Consider the following 27,412-nt stretch of genomic DNA (forward strand, 5'->3'; position numbering starts at 1 on the left):
TACGCGTCTCACCGAGAAATTACCAACGAAATGATCGCGTCTCTCCGTCGGTAAAAGTCTCAGCGCTAGTTCGAATTATCGAAGCCTAATCACGCACCAGGTCGATAAGCGATACTCGCGCCGCGATTTCGACTCTGGATCGCTGCGAATAATTTCCGTTAATCGTGCGAAAGCCATCACCAAGTAAACACCTCAACCGATACCTTTGTAAATTAAAACCGATCTTATTCTTAACCAAAGAATCTCGTGTCCGTGTTCCGAGCAATCGACACCGCTTTACCGCTGGAAAGTGATTTCCACATTGTGTAGTGGACGAAACAATTAAAGAATTGACGCGCTTGTTAAGTGACTTTATTTAAATACACGAATTTAACAATTACGCTTGATTGATTGATTCCGCCTCGACGTCCAAGTCCTTGCCTAGTCGTGAACCACTGCCTAGTGTGATTCAAATCGGGAAAGTGCATTTCACTCTTTCCAAGCCGTTACATATCTTTTTTTATATTTTAAGCACCTGTTCAGACATTCATGCGGAAATTACAACCAGAAAATTATGGAGGGAAAAATTTGAATAGATACATTGAAGATACTTTCCAGCGTAGAATAAAAAAATTGGGGCAAATAACAAAAACGTACCCTGAAAACAGATGCAATTACTTTCTCGCAGGACATATCTGGAAATATGTTTGAGGTAAAAGAAATATTAAACCTTATTTTGTTCAATACATTCTTTATTCTAAATTAATGTTGTTGAGTATAATGTAGCAATATATAATAATATGATTTCTTCTTTATTTTCAGCGTTTGATGAGACACGGAGGGGAAAATTGCAACAGAGATATTATGGAGTATAAGTATTAAATCGATACAGTGCAGACATTATTCAAGCAAGAGCAGTATTAAATTAGATAAGTTTGTCTTGCACGTTATAGACTTTAAAAACAATGTAATACCAGCATATTTCAAATTAATAGTTTAATAAAATAGATGAATCCCTTAAACTTTAACTTCCTATTCGAATTTCCTTAGTATAGAATTTAAGTTACAATTCACAGTGTTTTCTTCTACTTTCAAATAAATAGTTTTACCAAGTAATAATTTATAAAAAAATAATTTGAAACAGAGTTTCTATTTCAATATTCACTTGTATCTTTTTTATAGCACTTGTATTGTTTATAAATCTTGAATTTGTGTCAAACCAGTAGAACAGTTGTTTTGAAATATTCCAATGCTAAGTCGAATCTGAAATGATATTAAAACGTTTGGAAAGAATCTAGACAAAGAAGATTTATGGACAGAACGTTGGAAACTCTTTTTTCCTCTCTAGTCAATCATATCGTTATTGGTAAATATAATCTGAGATCTTCGACATGTCATTGTTTATGCTATTGTAACATCCAGCAGGAAGAAGAATAAATAAGAAGAAATTTAAAAATTAGTATTTATTAAAATATTTATTCATTTTTCGTTTTTTATAATTAAAATTTATAACAGTTCATTTTTTAAATTTATTATTGTACAACATTGATTTAAATAATTATATTTATATTTAATAACTAAAAATCTTATATTTATTAATATTTACATTTAACAACAAATTTTATATACTTCAAAATATACGTCGATAATTCTACTACGTCGATAATTCTACCGCGTCGATAAAAGATCGACACAGCGCGCGAAATAAATAGATAGCGACAGCAATAGCGAATAGAAAGAGATACGAACAAGCGCAGAGTAGAAAGAGACAGCAACAGCGCGTAGACAGAGATAGCGATACGCACGGAGTCACGTACGCACAGGTCAAAGTCCAAACACTTCCGGTATCGAAAACACAGGTAGAAACAACTGCTACGTCAGCAGTTCTCCGGTATAAATACGAGCGTGCCGCGCAAAGAATTTTCACTTCGATTCTGATCGTAGTCCGACACGGGTCTATGGTACGATTTATATAGAATTCAGTAATCTTAGACTCTTTTGTCGGCAAAGCGGCAAAGGTTCCGCGTCAGACCCGGAGCGCTCAACTATCGGTTCGCAGCGGTTCTCTTACGTGTCAGGTTCGCACCCAAGCTTAACGAGCAAGCGAAAGCCGAAGCTCCTTGGATGCGGCCTATCAGTACACTGGCTCTAGAGCGACGATACCGTTTTGCAGAGTTCGCTGCCAAGCTTAACGAGCGAGCGAAAGCAGAAGCTCCTTGGATGCGGCCTGTTCAGTGACGGCTAAGTTGCCCAGAAACCGAACTGCGGCCGAACGAGCCAACTCCTACAGCGTCAGAACGGATCTTGGCCAATTTCCCGACAAATCATTCAAATCATTTATATTATATTAAATTATAATAAATTATATTAAATTATAAATTCAAGTTTAATAATCGTATCTAGAACCGCGTTCACTAATCTATTTATTTTCCTCTGTATTTTTTATTTTAGGTTGAATTATTTTTGTAATTAATAATCTAATTTTATTTTATTGTATTCCAATTTTAGCACAAACACGATTGTTATTTTCTTTGTATTTTTCAATCCAGGGCGTACTCATTGTACCTTACTAATCCTATTATTTTCTTTTTGTATTTTAAAAACAGGGCGCAACTTTTGTTATTTAACTACATTAATTCAATTCGATATTTAATTACTTCAATTCATTATTTAAATTCATTATTTAATTACGTTCAATATTCTTTTTATATTACTTACCTTTTTATTATTATCAAATTATAAACAAACAACACATAATTTCTTGAATAAATTCACATATTATTTTGAGAAAGGAATTAACGTTGGATTTTACTCCTTTACCGCGTGCCACCCGAACCTATAATCCCTTCCTTTATTATTATAATATTGTTAAGGTTGTAAATTAAGACGACAGTTAGGTTAAGATTTAATTTTATTCATTAATTTCGCTTAGTTTAAGAATCCCGCTTGACAAATTAACTCGTCCGTTAAGGACGTCACAAAATCCTCGATCCTGGCGCCACGCGTGATCGCGTTGCCTGTAGGTGATCGATGGATCACTCTTGTTCAAAATATCGAACGCCGTACACGTGTCTCGCTTAATTCTATCAACGCGTTTATCGCTTGCTCGAATCCTAAAACGCCTAAAACTAATATTCGCTTCGCCTTCAACGTGTCGCGAGGAAGTTACACGCTTATCGAAACTACAATCGCGGAAGCGGAGTTAATAAAGTGATTTGTGTTATCATTGAGTGACAAATTTCGATTCTTTATTAAACTACCTTATTCACAATCTTCCTGCATATCCTTGTCAGGATAGTTCCGGCGAAATTTAAAACTAGCGTTACGCTACGAAACAAATATATATTAAGAAAACGAGTCGCCTTCTCTTAGGGAACCGCTCTCCCTACGCGTCGGCGCAGTAGCGTGTTCGTGAATAATTTCGGAACGTTACACTATTATGATATTAAATCTATTAATCTAAATGCACATCCATATATATTTATTCCGCGACGCGATCTCATCAACAGTATTTAACACGTAAATTCCAAAAACACTAATTTCTAGCTTTGGAATCCACTGCTTCTTTTAACACTTTGATAATATTCGATTGGAAAATTCGTAATTTATATACATATAACCTAACATGTGTCAAACTACAAAAAACACAACCAGCATTTTGTAATGTGACTTCTCCGTAATATTTACAGATTCCAGTTATTAGATGTTTTAAAGTTCTCGAAAGTCGACTCTTTCGAAAATTGTCGTTATTAAGTTGTGGATCACCTGGCGAGGTTGTTGACCCAATGACGTCGCCAGTCTATGACTGACAGAGACGACATCATCGGGTCGTTGGCCTAGCGGACAGCTGACAGCAGCTGACAGTTTGAGAAAGTAAACACTCTCGGTTTCGACGAGAGCATAACAAAACCTATCTCTGTGTTTCGCTTGAAAATTTTGAAATATTGGAGATTATCAAAAAAAAGAATTGTAACCGGCACAATATATTGTCGGATTACATGTAATTAATATTATCTAGTACAACTGTCAAGAAATTTAGTGAATTCCGTTTCGTAAGATTTTAGGTTATATTTGCCTATGGTATAAAACTAATTCATAGTAATTGAATCTCCATTTCTATCTTTTCTCCATAAGTCTTCTTTGAACAAGATCGTTTCTAAATGTTTTAATACCTTTTCTGATTGGATTGAGTATTGGAATATTTTAGTTGGACTGTTGTAGTCGGATAGAATGAATTTGGGATTTGTAAATACAATACAAGTGATACCAAATAGATGAAAGTGAAGAGTGAAGTAATTACAACAATATTACAACTTCTTTTTTTTATTTATGTATTTTTACTCGACAAAAGTGTTTATTTACAGCTAGAAGAAGACAATGCGAACTGTAAATTAAATTCTATATTAAGGAAATTGGAACAGGAAATTACAAATGAAATCTCATTTTCTCCTATTAATTTATTTATTTAAAATATTCTGACACTATGATTTACAACACAAACTTATCTAATTTAATAATCCTCTTTTTTTAATAATTTGTTCAATGTATCTATCCAAATCTCCTACTCCATAATTTTTTGGTTGTAAGTTTCTCATCAATGTATGAATAAATGCGGAAAATAAAGAAGAAGAAATCATATTATTATTATTGATACATTGTACTCAACAACATTAATTTGAAATAACGAATGTATTCAAGAAAATATGGTTTAATATTTCTTTTACCTTAAACCTATTTCTAGATACATCATGCAAGAAAGTAATTGCATCTGTTTGCAGAGTACGTTTTTGTTATATGTCCTAGTATTTCATTCCACGCTGGAAAATATCTTTAATGTATCTATTCAACTTTTGTACTTCATAATTTTTTGCTTGTAAGTTCCTCATCAAAGTCTGAATAAATGCTGAAAATAAAGAAACACAAATCATTTTACAATATATTGGTACATTGTACTCAAAATCATTCATTTCAAATAAAGAATGTATTGAAGAAAATATGGTTTAATATTTCTTTTACCTCAAACATATTTCCAGATATATCCTGTGAGAAAGTAATTGCATCTGTTTTCGGAGTCCATTTCTGTTATTAATCCTAGTATTTCATTCCACAATGTTTAATTTGTTTAATGGATCTATTCAAATTCTCTACTCCATAATTTTGTTTGTAACTTCCTCATGAATGTCTGCACAAATGCTGAAAATAAAGAAAAAGAAATCATATTATTATATATTGATACATTGTACACAACGTTAATTTGGAATAAAGAATGTATTGAAAAAAATATGGTTTAATATTTCTTTTACCTTAAACATACTTCCAGATATATCTTGTAAGAAAGTAAATGTATTCAATTTCCACATGTTTTTCATTATAACCTATACCTGTCAAACGTTGCACACAACCATTTGACCTTATCGTTAGATATATGTATGTAATCATATACTTTAGCATGCATACGCATTCAAATAGCATAGGAATTTAAATCGACAAACAATACCACCATCTGCCGATTTCCAAAGGCAATGATTATAAAACATATGGCGTCCAAATGGCACGAGTCCAAATGGCACGACATCCAAACGGCACGGCGTCCAAACGGCACGACGTCCAAAAGGAACGCGTCCAATCGGTTCGGCGTCCAAAAGGAACGCGTCCAATCGGGACCGTCCAATCGGGACCGTCCAATCGGGACGCGTCCAGTCGGTCGACGTCCTAGTGGGCATCACTCGCCGGTACGCAGAGGGAGAATCTGGGGGCCGTCCCTCCTTTCGGAGGAGGACCAGCCGCCCCTCCTTCCAAATCGAGGGGAACACCCCCTGCTCCAAAGCGGCGCTGAAGAGGCGGCACAGCCTCGGACCTAGGATGCCGGACGCGATAACCCAGGCGCGGGCGGGGATGCCGTCCGGGCCCAGGGCGGTGTTCTTGGCCCCGAGCCTTCTGACGGCATCGTCCACCTCCTCCTATGTGACCCCCAGGTCGGCGGACCAGGCGACGGGTTCCGCCGGCCCTTGCTGGTGGCGCGGGTGCGACGTTCCCCCGGAACGGGGGAAGAGGGTGTCAATTACCCGCGTCAGCAGCTGGGGGTCCAGGCTCTCCGAGACCGGGGGCGCCCGTGCGCGGAGCTTGCCCATGACCATCCAGTAAGGGCGCCCCCAGGGGTCCTCGTCCAGAGAGCCCTGGAGCTCCTCCTACGCTCGGGATTTCGCGTCCCTGATGGCCTGCCTCAGGGCTACCACGAAGACCTGGTATGTGCCCCTCAGCAGATCCTCCCTCGCCGGGTCGCGGACTCGAGCCCTCCGGGCGCGCTGCCACTGGCGTCAGGCGCGCCGACACTCGGATCGGAGATCCGCAATGTCGCCCGACCACCAGTACACTGCCCTCCGGGGGGGCAGGCGCGGGGCCCGGGGCATGGCGGTGTCGCATATTGCGGTCATCGCCTCCCGGAACCACTTGGCCTCCCCCTCAACGTCCGCGACCGGCCCGGGCGGAAGAGCTGACCAGGCCACGGCAAGGGCTGCGGCCATCGTTTCGACGGAAAATTCGGAAATTCAAAACAGGCCACGAAACCCCGCCCCCGTGCTAAGACATCGGCGGGCGGGGGGACGTGCCGGCCCCCCAGGACGATGGCGACGGAGCCCGCCGCGTCGCTGAACCAGTTGGGCCGGTCCAGGACGCGGTACGGCTCCGACACCACCGCAACCTCAATCTGCCACTCGGCCAGGGTTTGGAGCAAAAGGTCCTGCGCCCCGGCCGAGTGGTTGGTGTTGGCCTGGAGGAATGGACCCTTAGGCCCCATTGCGCGCCGTGCCCGCCGCCGCCTCCAGAGCTGCTCCCGCTTTGCTGGGGCCCGCTACCCCTGTGGGCGATGCAGCCGGGGCCGGCTTCGCGCTCGTCTTTTTGGCGGGCTTCTTCCGCCCCTTCTTCGAGGAGGCCGAAGGGCATCCTCCGGTCCCAATCCTATGCCCCGCGGGCTCGCCCTGAATCGGTGCACAGGGGGCACCGCGGCGGGGCCGTACAGCCACTGGCTCGATGGTCCAGATCGCCGCAGTTGAAGCAGCGATCCGAACGATCGACCCCGCAGGGACACCGCTGCCTGACATGTCCAGTCTCCAGGCAGCGGTAGCACTGCAGGGGGCGTGCCGCCAGGGCCTCGACCCGTGTTGAGGACCAGCCGACCATCAGCCTCCCCGCGTCGAGGACCTGGTTGGCTGCGGTGAGGGGGCACCTCACCCAGACCCTCCCCAGGCTACGGGGTGGGGCGCGAATATCCCCCACCTTCACCTCCTCTGCGGTGCAGGCTCCTCCGGTTGCCACCGCCGCTGCTACCTCCTCCCAGGTGACCGAATCGTCGAGCCAGATGAGGCGGATCTCGCCCATCTTAACCGGGCACGCCACCCTAACCTCATCGGACCTGCGGAACACGGTTTGGAGGCGGCTAGCCAGGGCCGCCGCCTTTGTCGCCCTCTCCGTCCCGGCGATCTCCAGGACGAGACCACCGGTGGACGCGCGCCTGGGCCGGAGATCGGTGATACTAGGTCGACCCCCTGCCTGGCCCGGATCATGGCCTGGCAGCAGGTGGTCCCCGCCCCAGGCGCGACCGTTATGGTGACCGCCGAGATTTTGGGAGGGCGGGCGAGGCGGGGCTTCTTAATGGCCTCCTTTGTCGCCTTGCCACCCGCGGTCCCTTCCTTTCGTGCGGCCGGGGGATGGGTCGTCCCGGCTGTCGTCCGCTTCCCCGTCTTCTTCGCAGGCGGCGGGGGGGTCATCTCCACACCCTTCGTCTTCGCCGCGTCTGCCTTCTTGGCTTTGCGGCCTACAACCTTGGACCACGCCTCGGTCTCCTGGCGGTGGTCCTCCTGGATTTTTGCCATCCTGTCGGCAACGAACGAGCCGGAGGAGGCCGTAGGGCGGGAAGGCGCGCGAGTCCCAGCCGCCCCCGAACCCTTGGCGGGACCTAACCTTTTTTTTTTTTTTTCGTGGGGAAATCTTACATAAGACCCCCAGCCACCCCTAGGGGAGTGCAGTGGGGGAGTTTCAGATTCCTACTGACCAAAACCCCACGGCAACCTCCTCTGGCGTATGGCAGAGGCTCTGGGACCTGGTTACTATAACTCCGGAGCCTCCCCCGCCGTGCGCTGAAAGCGCCCCTCACCGGGAGAGTAACGACACCCCCAGCCGGCACCAGGGTTCGCACCCGGTGCCGGCTCCATCGCGGGGGAACTGCGTGCAATGGCGGCCGGACCCCCCAGCCCGTACCGCCTGCAGTCCCCGCGCCTCGATCTCCCCACAGGCTACAGGGAGGAGCAACCCCCCGCCCGCCCGCGAGGAAGATCGGGCGCTGTCCTTCGCTCCGCCGGCTTCCGGTGCCGGCTACACCCCGGGTCCGCGTGCAAGACAGGGCGCCTGCGGCCCGCCGAGTCGTCCCCCTGTGGGCTGCGGTGAGCCGTGGCCGGTTGCCCTCCAGGGGGACTCCCTCGGCTCCGCTGCACCCCCCCTGCGGGGGCCAGCGCCACTCCCAGCGTGGGAGGCAGACGCCACTATCCGCCCGGAGTCACCGGGCCCCTCAGCGGTGGATGCAGAGGGGCCCCTGATTTGGAAGTGGGTCCCCACCCGCCCTCCCCCGGGTCCGACCGGGGTCCGTGCTCAATTCGTCCGGGTGGGAGGGTACACCGCGGCCCCTCCCACTGGCGGGACCTAACCTAACCTAACCCAACCTAACCTTTATTTATTTTTTTTTTTAGATAGATAGAAGAGGAAAATGCATTTATGCACGCGCGGGTTGTCCCCCTTTCACTCTATTCGGCTGGAGGGGGGGCCCGGGCAGTGTGGGACTCGTATCCCCTGATGGGGGGGGGGGCCTGGCGCCCATTGGTGGGGGCAAACCCAAAGAGGCTACCCAGAAGGGGCAACCTGATAGCCCTACCATAAAGGGTGGGCACAAAAGATAGGGTCACAGCCCAGAAGGGGCGACCCGGCGGCGCCCAGAAGGGGCATCCGCGGCCTGATACACTACCCACTAAAAACCTCTCCCCTGACGTAGGCCGCCGGAACCGTTTCATCCTTTGCGGATATCCAACATGAACCAACGACAGCCGCAACGACGCTTCAGCTCCCTAGCTTTCATATGCGCTTTCGTCTACCCTCAATCCGTCATGTGCTAATCAGCAATAAGGGATTGAGGATCCACGCCGTTACACCTCCGATCAAGCGGTAGAATATTTCAACCAGCACGACATATGCACAGGATTTTTCTTCGGCCACGATCAGGAACCGGAGGACTTTCCCACTCAACGAGTGATCGCGCCATGTCTTCACCAGCCTGCAAAGCGAGGTTAGGGCTTCTTCTTCGGCCGCGACCAGGAACCGGAGCACCCTGCTCAACGGGTGATCGCGCCCCATCTTCACCTGCCTGCCATTAGCGAGGACAGTGGCTTCCTCTTCGGCTACGATCAGGAACCGGGACACCCTGTCTCCCGGGTGATCGTGCCATGTCTTCACCCACCTGCAAAGCGAGGACGGGGCTTCTTCTTCGGCCACGATCAGGAAGCGGAGCTCCTGCTCAACGGGTGATCGCGCCATGTCTTCACCAGCCTGCAAAGCGAGGCCAGGGCTTCTTCTTCGACCACGACCAGGAACCGGAGCTCCTGCTCAACGGGTGGTAGCGCCATGTGTTCACCTGCTTCAGCAGGGCTTGCTCTTCAACACAGCCAGGTACCGGGGCGAGTCCTTTTCCCGGTTGACTGTGCCACCTCTTCGTAGGCTGCAATCCTCGATGACTTGTCCCATACATACTCCACACACAAACGCTCACGACAAGCATAGCACAGCGAGTGCCCCAGAATGCAACAATAATAAGTGAATGAAGTGAATGAATGAATCAGTGAATCAATAAGCCCATGAATAGAACCGATAAACGAACAATAAATAATGATAAAATGATAAACATAATAACTATAATAAACATAATTAAACGTGATTAAACGTAACTAGATCACAAAATTCAACAAAAAATCAGCGTATAATATGCATCTAATGCAACAGAACAGTTAATGAAACAGTTAAAATAAAAGGACGAAACAATAATAAACATGCGAACATGTGAACTAAACATAAGAAGCATGGTAAGCGAGCAAGCAGACGAGCATATGTGGACTCGATATAAGCAGAGCAAAGCAATTAACCAACAAAACCTCAAAACCTCAAACGTCAACATCCAGCCAAGCAACCAAGCAGCAGGAAATAATAGTAAAGAGTATTTAATATTTAACCCTAGCACACAATTTGAACACACTGTTCAAAATAAAATTCAAACAAACTATAAAATTGAAATGAAAATGAACCAAGGATGTAAAAGGTAAAGTAAAGACGCCAGACAATAGCAGATAGCAATGCCAGAAGAAGTAAAACACAGAATGCCAATAATTATTGTCAAAAGTAAAAGGTAAAGTATAAAATATAACCATAGACAGCGGATTCTAATGCGAAGTGGGTACACGCATCACCATAAAATGAAGAAATAAGATCACCACAACAGAAAGGTACGCTGTATAGCATAATAAATAAATGCATGTGCAACGGGGAATTCCTCATAATCATCTATTAAAACTATCAAAATGACTGAAAGAAGAATTACAGATAATAAGAAGTGAACTGGGAGCTTATATGAAGTGCTCAAGCCAGCGAAGCTGAGAATCCCTCCTGCGTGGCCCAGATAGCCAAGATAACCAAGATAATGTAAATGAAACGAGCAACATAAAAATTGAGCAGGTCAATCAATGGCGCTAACGCCAAATATTGTATACAATAGATAATATATTCCTATCACATCAATTAATGGGAAAAGTACCATATCTTTGTTACGTATCCGTCTCGGAAATTTCCTTATATGGTGCTACACACCCTTCTCAAGAAATTTCCTTATATGGAATCGGATGTGTGCACCCGACACCAACCGTCTTCTAGAAAATTCGAGACCAACGCAAAGCAAGGGCGCGGTCCTACGGGTCACGTAGAGTCAGTCCCCACCACCCTTTTTACTCTAGTTCTTGAGTATAAAAAGGGTGTCGACACGGGCACCTCGGGTCTAGTTGAAGTCTAGAATCAGTTCGATACACGTCAGTACGTTCTTTTTCGGATAATCTCTGCAACGAGGAAACTCTGCGAGATCGGGTATTCAAGTCCCTTTCAAGCATTCACAGTAACTATACAGTACGTTGTCGGCTGTTAAGCATTATTATAATCGTTGTAATCCGCCCCCGTTTGCTCGTGTTCGTGAAAACCGAGAAGGATTAGATTCTTGCTTCGCGGAATCGAAACTAAACTTTATTTATTCAACTCATTTCAAACGTGCAACCTAGAGTTCAATTCATTGAATACCGCGACAATTACACACAACAATTGTAAGGTCCGGAATAGAGAATAAACTCATACTAGTTTAATTTACATACTATTGTACAATTACATTTACTGTCCAGAAACCCACTAAGGTGTACCTTTACCGCTCGAGGTACATCAATCAAGTTACGAGACCTAATACTAACGTTTCCTGCGGTTCCCTACGTTAGCCATATGTAGGTTCGTCCGCATATCACTCTCCTGAGGCTCCCTACGTTAGCCATACGTAGGTTCGTCCTCCACTCTACACCTTTCCTGTGGCTCCCTACGTTAGCCATACGTAGGTTCGTCCACCATAGCCAACCTCCTGGAGCTCCCTACGTTAGCCATACGTAGGTTCGTCTCCACGTCTACTTCCTTAGGCTCCCAGTGTTAATAACAACACTGGTCAAGCCATTAACAATTACCATTTACCTAAATTAAGCCCCGGCTACGCAGCCGCCCCCTCCGGCTCGTAACATCTTCAAAGAAGGGAAGATCAGCTGGGAATAAAAGCAGAAAGAAGAAATAGATGGTGAGCATAATGTAACACTGATAATTGAAATTATTGTTTGAAATCATTGAAATTGCTTAAATTTGCTTGCAGAAACATTTCACGCAACCACGACCTCAAATTCGATTAATAAGCAAAGATGGTGGAGAAACAATCAAATCATCAGATGAAGGCAGTGAACAGTAAATAAATTATTAATTATTGTTAGCAAATCATCAATAAAGATAAGTAGCAATATATATCTCATAACATGAATGATGATGAATATAATGAACATAATAGGAAGAGGTAGAACTATTAACATCATAAAATACTATGATATTAAATATTAAACCGTAAATCATAATATTAATCCATTTGCAGAAAACCCTACGCCAGCCAATAGAAGTGGAGGCAAAACGTAACGATTAATAGGAGAGGAAAATACCCACCTGACATAATATGAGGAGCAACATGAGACGTAAATCAGCATAAAACCTAAAGCAAATCAAATCAATTCAAATAGTTATAAATTGCGTAGATTGTTACTGAATTATCATACCGCTCCGATAAGTATGATATTAACGTTAATACTGATATAGATACAAGTAAATCAATGTAGTACAACGTGTGATGAACAAAGTTAATCAAATAATAAACACCACATACCACCGTATTATTACTGACCCATAATATAGAAATAAAAGAAAACTAATCCCTAATATGAAGAAAATAGATCAAAATTATTATGAACATATGTATATATATATATATAATATGTAATAAAAACACGCCAAATGCAATCAATTTAATAAAGTATACTAATGTAGATAGTTAATTAAACTCCTTATATTATAGTCAATTTAAATGATACAATTCCATTCAACCCCTTTTAATCCTGATTAATAAAGAAGACATATGAGTACTAAAACCAAACCAGACATTATTATAAGAACGTCAAATGAGATCCACGGTCCAGGAGATCAAGAATTTCAAAGAATTTAAGGAATCATGACGCATATATGTATGTATAGAAAACAATAAAGACATTGTACCATGCCAGAAAGACTACTGCAGCGTATGCTTCCCTGAGCATCCACCATATTAACCAATACTGAATTAACACTTCCAAATCAAAATCAGAATCGAATTGCAGTTAAGATAGGATAAATCAATGTACAAAGATTGCATAAAGTACCGTAAATATCCAAAATTTAGAATTGCTGCATTAGAATTGCGTTAGCCATAATATGCAAAACATTATCCTGAAGGGGTACGAAGAGCTACAAAATGAGCAGTGAACGATATTATAGAAACGTGAAACATAAATACACAATTGGAGAAAGAAGTCCCTGAAACATGTCAGATGACCAAGAATAAGAATAGTGAGCCGCGAACAATAAACCAATAAACCAAAGTTAACGCCATTCATATCTAAGAGTGCTAAAGATATATAATATATCTTATAGCTTACAATTAATTGACAATGCCTAGAAACCCAAACAACCTCCGAAAGCTTAGAAACAATGTATGATACTACAAGAGAAACTAAGAAACTAAGAACTAAGAAATCAAAATCAAACCCATCCTTAAAATATATAAAAGGATTATAAACGCAATATATGCGCACAATATAAACTCATTAAACCATCCAATCCAGACAAACTCTACTAAATTCCATAATAAATATAAGACCCATTAAAGTAAGACAGATAGATATAATCACAGCAGGTACGGTGAAATAAAAACAAACACATAATAATAATCAGAAATCAAGTCATTTAATTTAATTTAATTTAATATGTCATATGTCGCCACTAACCACTCTGTTCATTTATTCACTCAATTATAATGATTAAGTAGATTGTATGAATAGCTGTGGAATACAGATGTAAATGAAACAGAAATTATTTTATACTTTTTAGTGCATTTCGAAGTCGGATTTTTTTTTGTTAAAAATTATTTTATTTTACACTTTTTAGTGGAACGAGCAGTATTTGAAGGATAGCGTATTAGCAACCAATTGGTAAAGAAATTGACGAAATTTACTTGCAGGGACAATTTTTAAAAATCGCGGTCGGTATATTCCTTGTAGGGTAACCCTAAAGAATAGGCTTTTTATTATAATAACAGTAGTTATTAACAATAAGAAGTTACATAAATTTTGGGAAATGGAATCATCGTGGAATGATCTACGAAATGTGAAAACTTTCATCACAATCGGTGCATTCCTTGAACCAAAATGTATTTTGCAATAATGAATATCGTTCGGAATAAAAAAATGCGAAATGTTTTTATAACGGGACCAATGCGGAGTTGTACTGTACAAGATGCAAAAAGTTTCATTCCGATTGGTCCATCCGTCTCGGAGTAATCATCGAACGTACATTTAGAAAAAAAAGTCGTTAGGAATAAATAAATGCAAAATATTTTTTTTACCGGACCAATGGGGAATTGTACTGTACAAGATGCAAAAGGTTTCATTCCGATTGGTCCATCCGTCTCAGAATAATCGGTGAACAAAGCCAGAAAAAAAAAATATATATACTGATCGAATTGAGCATCCTCCTCCTTTTCGAAGTCGGCTAAAAAATAACTAAATTATCTGAATTAACTGAGTAGCTGAATATAATCCAAAATCCAAAATAAACTAAAATAATAATATAATATAATAGCATAATTAAATAATATATTCAATATATTCAATACATGAATTGATCATAAAATAAATATAATCGTAAACGGAAACGTAAATTGAACGCAAATTGAATGTAATATGCATGAACAAGCATGAGCATGATCGTAACATAACATAACAAAATAAAATAATAATATAATGTAATATAATATAATATAAACAAAACAGAGCAATTAGCACCACTTGAAACACATCCACTGCAATGGAACACAATGCATCACGGTAGAGCGCGCACCTTCACCACAATCACCTCCGCACGAATAAATACAAAATTTAAATTAGAAAATTCAATTAATTCAGTTTAATTGATCACGGATGACCGATGACCATGACCATGTCAACTAAGATAGGAAACCGGGCGAAGTAAAAATAAAGAGCGCGACCATGAACCATAAAGAATATAGATACCTAGTGTTCATAAAATTCCCTAGTCCATACCATAATGATTATCAACCATCAAATTAACCACCAAACCATCAAATTAATCAATTAATTATACAGAATATATAAATGTTCGAAAGCGAAAAGCGAAAATACTTCAACAAACTTTCAATAAATCACCGCGATGAAAGCCAGAAGTAAGGTACCTACGAAAGATAACGATAGCAAAACGCATCGTAATAAGTAAAGCACGCAATACTGCCCGAAGATAAGCGGTAAAAGCTATCCCCAGTCGGTAACCAACCGCAGCACCAGAGATATTACCAACCGCAAATATTCTATCTACCATATAATACTCGGCCGTTCGCTCCGTAACGGTTATCCACAGACCAATTATCTGCCGCGCAGCAGTTACCTACCGCGCGCCAGTTACCCGTTACGACACAGTTACCGTCCGCAGAACCATCCATCGCACAGCCGCGTAATCCTAGGAATCCATACTTACCGTCAAACCTATCATCGAAGATAAGTCTGGTATACCACACTATCCGCGAAAAGGGGAAAGGTAATTATACTGAAAGTAAAAGGTAACAAAACTTCAAGACAGACCAAAGTCAGGAATAAATTTATTAATAAGTAAGTCGATGCTACGATTATCATTTATTATATAGATCATTTATGCTTGTAAATAAATGAAATAAAATATATAATATAAATATGAATATAAATATGAACATAAGTATAAATACACACTATAAAAGAAAGTGAACCTACAATAAAGCTAAATTAACAATAAATTAACCCGTATAAAACCCACAGATTGCGCGGATTGCAGGACACACTGCGCTAGTACATTATCGCGCTTGTAGAAAACAAATTGTGCAAAAGCACCGAAAATAAAGGAAAACAACCGCCAAGGAGAGAGAGGCCGAATAAATAAATAAACTAAAATAATAAATAATAAACTAAAATAAAATAAAATAAATAAATAAAATAAATAAATAACAAGACTCTTAACCAAATAAAATGAAAATGAAAATGAAAATGAAAATCAAATAACGCATGTAATCAGGCAAATCTCATACAACCAACCAAGCAACACACAATAAATAATATTAACTAATACTAATTTACGGAATAAAATAAAACAAGACAAATCAAATCAAATCAAAATAAGATCAGATCAGATCAATTAACAGGGAAGGAATAGAATGTGAGCCCAGCATAATGCATGGCAAAATGAATAAAATATGAATAAATAAATAATATAACAACGCGATCACGAAAATCGCAGAATTTAAATAAAAGGCTGCACTATGTCTCAGGGGCCCAGAAATTTTTGGTTAAAATTTATCAAATCTTGTAGTTTGTGACCTGAAAAGTCCGAAAATGCAAGTTATAAGTTTAGGAAACCAATACTTCAAAAGATACGAGTACATGAAGATGTGTATACTTGGCGTACTTTGACAGGTCAGTACGACGCCATATTGTCCAATGAGTGGAGTCGCCGTCGGTAAAACAGAATTATATAAGTGGTGGCCTAAACCCGGTATACCTAAAGTTAAGTTTTTTTTTATAAACAATATCCCCTCGGATTTGATAGGAACTGATGGTACTCACACCCAACAAATAGAGTCCAAACAAAGGATTGGATGCGGGGAAGAGTCAATATCGCATTGTAATGATCTGTCAAAGTACGCCAAATACACACATTTTTATATACTGGTATCTTTTAAACTATTGGTTTCCTAAACTTTTAACTTGCATTTTCGGACTTTTCAGGTCAAAAACTACAAGAACACATATTTTAGACCCGTTAATTTTTGGGCCCCTGAGACGTAGTTTACCCTACAATTATATCGTTGCGAATAAATAAATAATAAATAAAATAAACTTCAACTTCAATGAGACAAAATAGAAATACGATAATAGGCAATAATCAATATTACGCGAGTTACATAAATCATTAAGGCACATCACCCCATCGTACTTCAGTAAATAAATAAATAAATAAATGCACAAAAGAATGAAATATAAATACATAAAATAATTTTTAACAAAACATACAACCGACTTCGAAATGCACTAAAAAATATGAAATAATTTCTACTTCATTTATACAAATACCCAACAGCTATTAATAAAACCTATTTACTCGTTAAATAGTATACTAAATACATTTCAACCTTTTCGGAGGCGGCGCAAAATTAAAAACTTTTCTTATACTAGGAAGATTCAAGCGTCGATAACCTATCAAATCATTATTGACAGCGTTACGTTGCGCGTGCGACGGCGCAACGTAAAAAGGATAATAATAAAAAAAAAGGAAAGAAAAAAAAGGAAAAGAGGTTGCTGTTTCAACTAGAAGATTGAAAGGCGATTCCCTATACCCTTTACCCTATTCTGAGCGCGATGGTTGGTATCGCTGCCACCAGTCTCGAGCGGGTTAACGCTCTCGACAAATTAACAGACGAAAGATAATTATTAAGATGTTAGAATTTAGAATTTGAACTTTTTGATCTTTCGTTTGGGTTCGTTCAGCGCTTTAGGTCCCGTCCGGGTCCCTCCTTGAATCTGTATGTAATGGTAGGCGTGTATAATTAGAAGAAATGTGTTTGGTGTGTTTGAAATAAATTTGAAACTGGTTAACTGGTAAAACTGATTTAATTACGAATTAGAACCAAGAATGTGAAATTAACAGAATTAATAATCAAGAATTAACGGATTTTAGAAAGTCAAAAATTGAAGATGTTTAAATTTTGAAACTCGTTACTGAATAATACCAGTTTATAAATATCGTTTAACAAGGGTAAAGATGATTTATAAAAGTAACAAAAACATAACGAAATGCACGCTCTGAGATTACACTTGAAGATTTACGCTTTTATAATGATCGCGGGAGATGATTGTTGCGATCCCGTCTTCCCTTGTATTAATTTGAAATTTGGCGTATTTCCGCCGTGAGGATACACCCTAGCCAGAGATATTCTCGGCACCCTCGAAAGGGCAGGACTAAGGTGCCCCCTTTTATAGAATATAAAATGAATTGTGAAAAACGGAATCGTAACACAAGTTTAGTTGTACGTATTTATCGATACCTCAAACGTTGGAACGATCTGACCGGAGGAATTCTCGGAACCCACGAAGGGCTGGACAGATCGCCCGTTTTGCCAATAGATAGTCGTCGTGTTCAAAAATGGTAAATGGATCGACTTACCGAAACGCTGTTTAATACAATGCAAGATAATAAATTCACTTGTAGAGATCTCTATGCTCGCTGGATATTCTGGAACACCAAAGAACGGTAAGGATTGTGAACACTGCACTTGTCGCGGTGATAATGAATTAAACGAAACGAGTACGTCGACGAGAGACAAACTAATACGAACGGAAAAGAATATATTAGTATTTAATTACCCGGAATGAAGTTAATACGAATTATACGCGAGCAAACGATTTAAAATAAGAAAGAAAAGATAGCAATTTAGGGAGAAGGAAGGTTTAACGTGCGCGTCTATGAGTCCTTGTTAAGATTCCGACGATTTCTACTCGCACGGCACTCTGCCTCGCTACGCGGAGGACTTTACCGCAGAGGAAAACTGTCGCGATTTCCGAATAACTCTGTCTCTCGGACACACGGGCTCAAGATCACGTACCTCGACGATTGATCGATCAAGAGTGTCGAAATTTGCGCGAGATCGACGGGCGAAGGGCCCGTCGCGCGATCATCGTCCTTGGAGGGGACGGATTGACGAATCGTGGCACGTGCTCGGAAGTGTCGAGTGCCCGGTGATTGGCTAAGACGCGCGAGCTAGACGAAGATTCTTCATCCCCTTTCTTTGGTGTTCCTTTTCCTTTCTACTACGTCGCCATGATAGTTTCAACGGCTTTCTAGAAACTACGCAGTATTTCCTTTAAATGTATTATTGCTAATTTACAGCTATTGATTTAATTTGAATATCTAAATGTTGAACTGTTAAATGATACTATTAATTTAACTAAAACACGAATGGTCTTCAAATCGAGATATATAATTTAACAATTGAAACCGTTATCCATTTATTTTCCCTCAGCAGGATCAGAATTATTTATCTTTCCTGATTTATAATAAGATCTTATCAGCGTAAAAGCGGACGATGCATTTACGATGATCGCACTGCCGATTATGCATACATTTACAATCTTTCGCATAATTATTTCGGTGGAATCGACATTTCGTTAGCAATGAATTTAAACATTTCTACCAGAACATTCCTTTGTTCAAAATTCATCGTTGTCGCTAGGTAGTTCTTAGAATTTCGAATACAATAATGTTTATTGCTTCGAACGACCCTTGATTTTCGAACGGCGGTCGAACGTTCGCGACGTTAGGCTTTGTAAAGGTTTTCATTTATTTTAGTTTTGTCGTTTAAATTCATATTCATCCATCCATTCTTTTCACACTATCATTCGGTCAGGTAATAATGATCCTGATCGGACCGGCTGACGCTTTGTGCAAATGAGAAGGAAAGAGTTTCCTCGACAAGGAAGTTATTACGGTTTTCCCGTTTCTACGCAGTTACCAAGGGAAATTCCCGGAATGCGAAGCACTGGATAACTGCGTAGCGCTGGTGTTGTGCTAACGGCTCTCTCTCTCTCTTACGAGCTAACGCGAGTTTTTGTGCGTTACCCGATTGTAAACTGTCTTGTATATCTATGGTTGGCGACGATAGTTTCAAGGAGGGTCACGTAAACTATTGTAAAGAAGAAAACAGAAATAACCTTTCCTCGTGTACCTCGCATGAGAAATTCTCGGAACCCAAGGGCTTGACAAGATACACGATTCCAGGGTAGAATAGAATAAAGAAGAGAAAGCAATAGAAGAAGTCAAAAATAGAAAAGAATTAAACTCAAACTCTTCCTTGTACACCCCTGCATGAGAAATCCTCGGAACCTTGAAAGGCTTGTCAAGTATGTACAAGGTAGAGGAGGAATGAAAAGATTGGCGGAAAAGTGAAACACCCACCTCACGACCCTTACATGAGAAATCCTCGGAACCCCAAAGGGCTTGATAAGGGACGCAAGGCGGATAAATTTCAAAATTTCCGCCGGGGCGTAACAACAGCATCGTATATTCGGGTACTTTTAATTTTGCGCCGCCCCCCAAAAGGTTGAAATGTATTTAGTATACTATTTAACGAGTAAATAGGTTTCATTAATAGCTGTTGGGTATTTGTATAAATGAAGTAGAAATTATTTCATATTTTTTAGTGCATTTCGAAGTCGGTTGTATTTTTTGTTAAAAATTATTTTATTTCACACTTTTTAGTGGAACGAGCAGTATTTGTAGGATGCCGTAAGGTGGTTTACCGTTCTTATTGGTTAATTGCAACAATGATAGTTTTTAGCGATAACAAGTTCCATACAAGTTACAACAATAGTTATTAACAATAACAAATTGCATAAATTTTTGCAAGTGAGATATCGCGGAAATGTGAAAGGTTTCATCGCAATCGATTCATCCCTTGGAGAGTATACATGTATACAAGAAACAGTAGAGAATCGGCGACTGCATGCTGACTCACACACCGGTAAAGACACGTAGGCATACGTAGAATTCAATGTAGTAGTAACAATAGTTTTTTACGAATATCTCGCAAACTAAAGCTTTCCGTTAATTATGCATAATGAAGAAGTTGTTCAGAATCATTTCCCCGACAACATATTAAAAGTTCATTGAAATCGTCCAATTGTGACATTAAAAGCTTCCTGTATTTTACAATAACAATGAAAAAATGAAAAATTTTTTTTCAATGGGACCAACCGGAAGACATACCCTACAAGATGTAAAAGGTTTCGTTCCGATTGGTACACCCATCTCGGAGTAATCGGTGAACACACACAAAAAAAAAACATACTGTTTACGCTTTTCGGTACGGGAAGGAAAATAACGTTAGGTCGATAAAATAAGTCCACGTCGGAACACTGTCATAGTTCACACAATAGGTCGTTTATTACAAGCACATAAATTATGCTACAATCGAACACTTGTTATGATCAAAAGGAAAATATGTAAACTATTGTATAATGGAGTAACGCTGGGATTAAACGCTGTACTATTTCTTTTATTTAAACGCCTTGTATTTATCACCGAATAACGAATAGCTAATCACGCATAACGAATACCGGCTGCCTCCCGCACACCTCTATATATAGGTGTCGCGAACCTGCCGACGTCACCGTGCGCCGGCAAGGAAGGGGGAAGCCGACAGTTAGAGGATAGAGTGTTCAAAATTGCGGTGATCTGCCGCAACATTCCTGCCCCCCTTGCCGACGGGGCGCGCCGAAGGCAACTCGGACTAGTTGGCAATCGTAGCCGGGCCGACAGGTGGATGGGTAGTACCGGCGTCCGGAACGTCGATTGGAAGCAAACACAGTTTAGTGACTGGACGAGTGAATGTCGAGTTTGCGGTTCGTAGCGTAACAACGCGAGTGAGCTTGTCGCGCCCCGGGTGCAATTGAGTTACACGTGCGAGCGGCCACTTAGATGGGGGCGCGCGATCGTCTTTTATCAGCACCAGAGAGCCGACCTTGATGCCGTCGTGCCGGACAAGCCATTTGGTGGCTGATTGAATAGAAGAGAGGTATTCGCGAGACCATCGCAGCCAAAGGTGATCGACAAATTGCCTCATTAGTTGCCAACGCGAGAGGCGAGAAGTGGGAACGTCCGAGAGGTCCGGTTCCGGTACAGTCGTCAACGCGGCCCCGGTCAAGAAGTGACCGGGGGTAAGAGCACTGATGTCGGACGGATCATCTGTTAGCGGACATAACGGTCGTGAATTCAGCACGGCTTCGATTTGAGAGAGGAGAGTCGAAAATTCTTCAAAGGTAAGTGCCGTGTTCCCGATCACGCGACGCAGATGGAATTTTACCGACTTAACGGCAGCTTCCCACTTACCGCCGAAGTGAGGTGCCGAGGGGGGGTTGAATTTCCATTCAGTGCCGTCGTTAGCTAGCGAATTCGCGACAGCAGTCGAAACGCGAGACGCCTTTTTCCACATACTACGCAGTTCCCTATCGGCGCCGACCAGGTTCGTTCCGCAATCGCTAGTGATGGTGGCCGGTATTCCGCGACGGCCACTGAATCGCTTGTACGCTGCGATGAATGCTTCTGCGGAATAATCGGAGACCAGCTCAAGATGGATCGCGCCGGTGGAAAAGCAGACAAAAACCGCGATGTATCCCTTAAAGATTTTACCTCCTCGAACGCGGATGGTTTTTATGCTAAAAGGTCCGGCGTAGTCTACACCGGAATGCAAGAACGCTCGGGAGGGGGTAACGCGACGCGCGGGAAGCTGCCCCATTAACTGTTCCGCCGTACGCGCTCGCTGCCGTGTACAAATTGTACATCTGTTTATAAACATGCGAATCGGGCACCGACCTCCGAGAATCCAGTATGTTTGTCGGATGGTTGATAGTGTGAGCTGAGGACCAGCGTGTAGCGCAAGTTTATGGGCGTGGTCGATGACGAGTGATGTGAATATAGACGATCGCGGTAGAATTAACGGATGCTTTTGATCGGGATGGAGTGCCGCATTACGTAGCCGTCCGCCGACGCGAAGATGACCGTGTTCGTCCACGTAGGGCATTAGTCTGTATAACGGACTGGATTTCGCGACTGTCGACCCCGCGGAAAGTGCGGTTATTTCTTCCCGGAAATATTCCTTTTGTATTTCCCTGACCCAATACAGACGCGCTTGGTCGATTTCGGCTACGCTTAATGTCGGAGCTGCGATTGGTGGGGATGAGCGCGCTCGGAATTTGCCAACGGCTCGGAAAACCCACGACGTCACGCGACACAGTCGAGTCAGTGTCGAAAAACGTGAGATGATATTAATCCACGACTTCTCGATCGCCATCAACGCCGTGTGTCCACGCACTTGACGCATTTCAGTGTCGATACGATTGTCTGGTGGTAGCTCGTCGGATGGCCACGCTGGAGACGGAAGGCGCAACCAAGGGGGTCCCTCCCACCACACGAGATCACCAGCAAGATGTTGAGGCGTCGCGCCACGCGAGGCTAGATCCGCGGGATTTTGAGAGCCGGGGACGTGACGCCACGTGGCATCCGGAAGAGCGGTCTTAATTTCGGTTACCCGATTCTGAACGTACTCCTTCCATCGCGAAGGGTGGCTTCGTATCCAAGCTAGGGCAACTGCCGAATCGGACCACAGATGCACGGGAACGTGGTCAAGGTGAAGCACTCGACGGATTCGAACAACGAAGCGCGTAAGTAACACGGAGGCGGAAAGTTCGAGTCGCGGGATTGTCACATGCTTAATAGGCGCGACCTTCGTTTTCGCGAGCAATAACGTGGTTTGGATTGCGTCGGTTTCGGTTGTTGTACGTAAATACACGGCAATTCCCATTGCGAGAGAGGACGCGTCCGCAAACCCGTGGAGTTCCGTGGCAACGTTCGCGGGGGCAATTCCTACCCAACGCGGGATGGACAATGCCCGTAATTCCGGGAGTCCTGCGGTAAACCTTTCCCACCGTTTCGCGAACGTGGAGGGAAGCGCGTCATCCCATCCCATTTGCAGCGTCCATAATTCTTGCATAAGAATTTTACCGTGAACGATAACTGGCGCGATCCATCCGAGCGGGTCGAACAGCTGAGACACTGTTGACAATACTGTGCGTTTAGTAACGGGTGATTGACTGCTCGCACTGAATGAAAATACAAACGCGTCGCGATCTATGTTCCATAACAGTCCTAGCGCTCGGTGCGATGTATCTCGATTTAATGCACGTTCAGATTTCGATTCGACTAAACTACTCACATTAGAAATTAGTTCATCGGAATTCGCGGTCCATTTGTGCAGATGAAAGCCACCACGCTCAAGAAGACGACAGATTTGAGAGACCTTTTCTCGCCCCTCTTCGATACTGTGGGCACCGGAGAGCACGTCGTCGACATATGTTTCAGTGAAGAGAATAGTGCGTGCAAGAGGTAATTCATTACCGTTATCTATCGCGAGCTGACGCATGCACCGAAGCGCTAAGTATGGCGAACACGCGAGTCCGTATGTTACGGTAGTGAGTGAAAATTCTGATACAGGAGCGGAAGAATTGCGCCGCCACAGAATGCGCTGCAACGCTTGATCGTCAGGATGAACGCGGATCTGACGATACATTTTTTCAACATCCGCCGAAAACGCGAACGCGTATTGTCTCCAGCGCAGCAAAATATCGGCGAGATCATTTTGCAGTTTCGGACCAGAATGAAGACAATCATTTAAGGAGTAACCGGACGAGGTTTTGTGCGATCCGTTGAATACAACGCGAATTTTTGTGGAGCTGGTGTCGCGAAAAACCCCGTGATGCGGTAAGTAATACGACGATCTGGTTATGATATCACGGGGCGAAACGCGGCGCATATGACCGAGTTGCTCGTATTCGTCTAAGAATTGATTATACGCGTGACATAAAGTTTGATTTTTAGAGAGACGATGTTCGGAACTCATTAATATTCGATACGCGGAGCTGCGAGAATCGCCGAGGTGAGACACGTCACGAGATAACGGTAAGCGAACAATGAACCGCCCGGTCTCGTCGCGCTTATGTGTATTTACAAAATGTTGTTCGCATTGCAGATCAGCTTCAGACAATTGGGACTCACAGTTCGTCGAATACTCTTCCTGAGCCCAAAAACGCTGTAGCAGGTCAAGTAGGTCGCGGTCCACGCTGCATTGAAGACTTGATGGTGCTGCACTCGATGCGTCATCGGGCTGATGCGACGTGGGACCGGAAACGATCCACCCAAGGTGCGTTCGCTGAGCAATGGGTGTGTGTGGAGGACCTCGTATGACTTCCGGGAGCAGCACAGCGTTGTACACCTCGACCCCGAGGATCAAATCGATGCGCCTAGGGCGCGACGGATCCGGATCTGCTAGTTGAATCCCATGGAGGTGGGGCAGATAGGCGACATTGAGCTGGCGATCTACAACGTAATCGGTTAGCTTGGGCAGAATAAGTGCATTTACCTCGAGGTCGAACGGGGGATCTTTGAGCGAGGAGATCTTAAACGTGGAGGATCCCCGGGTGACCACTGTTCTTCCTGCACCAATTCCGGACACAGGCACGTTAGCCTGACGACGTGGAAGGCTGAGCTGCTGCGCGAGCGACTCCGTGGCGAATGAAACCTCCGAGCCCTGGTCAAGGAGGGCGCGGACGACGCAGACGTCGCCACCAGGAGACGAGACCTTGACTAGTGCAGTTGCCAGCAGCATCCGTCCATGGTGCGCAGCCAAGTGAGATGTCGTTGGTGCGGAAACCAGCTCCGTGGAGGGCGGCTGCTCCGGCTTCGACGGAGTCGTCGTGACGACCGGCTTGGACGCTTCGTGAAGAGTGGAGTGGTGACGGGCCTTACAGGTAACGCAGCGTCTAGTAGAGCGGCAAGACTTGCGATGGTGGGACCCCAAACAATTAAAGCAGAGCCGTTGTTGAGTAACAAATGCTTTGCGCTGTTCCAACGTCTTAGCAAGATATGTCGGACACGATTGTAAGAAGTGTGAGGCTTGGCAAGCTTGGCACACCGTCGCGGCGATCGATGCTTGATGGACTTGGACCCTTCCATCTCGGTTCCGTGAAGTGACTTGGGCCGTTCCCGCAACCCGTTCTATGGCCTCTGTGGCACGAATGTGCTTAACTAGAAACTCATTTAATTGCGTAACTGTAAGAGTCTCGGTTGAGTTACCAGTATGTAGTTCCCATTCCCGCAAGGTGTTAGGGTCAAATTTACGCGACACCCAGTATACTATGATGGGATCCCAGTTTTTAGTATCACATTTAAGACCGCTAAGCGCGCCAAGGACTTCGTTTGTTGTGCCATGTAACCGTTTGAGTTCGTTTGCGGATTCGCGCTGTATTCGTCTGATAGAAAACAACAACTCGAGCTGCGTGTTGACTAGGACGCGACGGTTATCGTAGCGGTCAGAAAGGGCGCGCCAAGCGAGTTCAAAATTCTCGACGGTAACGGACATGTTGCTGATTAACTGGGCCGCTTCACCCGTGACGCTCATTTTCAAATAATGAAATTTCTCCACGTCGGAAATGGACGAGTTTGCGATAACGATGGAGTGAAATAAGTCGCGAAACGGCGTCCATTCCTTGTAAATCCCGGAGAAGTGAGGTAATTCAAGTTTTGGTAAAGAACGTGATTGAGTTACTGACCGTTCGCCGGGTGCGATGAGATGAGAATCTGCGCTTCGAGACGTTGGAGCGGCCGGTGTGAAGCGAGCCAAATAGTCGTTGAGTATTGACTGATTTTCGATGACCATTTCTTCGCACTGAGTTCGAAGATCGTCGACGAAATAACTCAGTTTTTTCGTGGCCTCAGTTTTCTGGTCCGAAATTGTTGCGTGATTGTGCTGGAACGCTGCCCAGTTGTCCGTCAGAATAGAAAGACGTGCTTTGACGTAGGTTTCGGTGATATTGGCTTCGCCCTTTTTTTTCAAATTAATAACTGTCCGGCTGATAGAGGTGAAGAGTTCTTGTTGTCGTTCGATGAGACCGCTGATTGTAGACATTGTAAAAAAAGGGAGACTAACCAAGGATTACGAATTTAAAACTTTTCCGTTGAGTTGGTCGGCACTGATATTCACGCAAGGTCGTGCACGCGCGTTTGAACTATGTCGTGTAACGGAACGCGGTTCACGTGTTGTTCGACACTTTTGTAAAAGCAGTTTCTACTCCCGTATAATGCCGGAAAAATCCGGCTCGAAGGACCAGAATGTTTACGCTTTTCGGTACGGGAAGGAAAATAACGTTAGGTCGATAAAATAAGTCCACGTCGGAACACTGTCATAGTTCACACAATAGGTCGTTTATTACAAGCACATAAATTATGCTACAATCGAACACTTGTTATGATCAAAAGGAAAATATGTAAACTATTGTATAATGGAGTAACGCTGGGATTAAACGCTGTACTATTTCTTTTATTTAAACGCCTTGTATTTATCACCGAATAACGAATAGCTAATCACGCATAACGAATACCGGCTGCCTCCCGCACACCTCTATATATAGGTGTCGCGAACCTGCCGACGTCACCGTGCGCCGGCAAGGAAGGGGGAAGCCGACAGTTAGAGGATAGAGTGTTCAAAATTGCGGTGATCTGCCGAAACACATACATACTGATCGAATTGAGTAACTTCCTCCTTTTCGAAGTCGGTTAATAATATGAACGGCGAAGGAAGCGTAAAATAGATGTAAAACACCATAAACAATGAAATAATAAGACGAAAGATGAAAAGAAAATGAAAATAAAACAGGTGTAGAATAAACCCGTTAAAATGACAAGAAAATAAATGAATAAATAAATGGGTAAATGGATAAATAAATGAAATGAAAAGACTATACCGCGAACAATCACCGAATAAAACAGGATAATAGAACAATCGATTAATCGAAAAATCGAATAAGCGAATGTGTTAATTGTAATGTGG

General features: G+C 43.1%; 1 protein-coding gene across 1 annotated transcript; it reads right to left on the reverse strand.

Moving 5' to 3' along the window:
- Positions 1–5,151: 5,151 nt before the first annotated feature.
- LOC123988785 lies at positions 5,152–26,491 on the reverse strand. Its single transcript, XM_046289531.1, has 2 exons — positions 24,536–26,491; positions 5,152–5,172 (listed from the first exon to the last, which is right to left on the reverse strand). Exons 1-2 carry the CDS (start codon positions 26,489–26,491, stop codon positions 5,152–5,154), a joined length of 1,977 nt encoding a protein of 658 aa, XP_046145487.1.
- Positions 26,492–27,412: the final 921 nt, after the last annotated feature.

This window comes from Osmia bicornis, unplaced genomic scaffold, assembly GCF_907164935.1.
Source record: "Osmia bicornis bicornis unplaced genomic scaffold, iOsmBic2.1, whole genome shotgun sequence".
In the NCBI taxonomy this organism is placed as follows: Eukaryota; Metazoa; Arthropoda; class Insecta; order Hymenoptera; family Megachilidae; genus Osmia; species Osmia bicornis.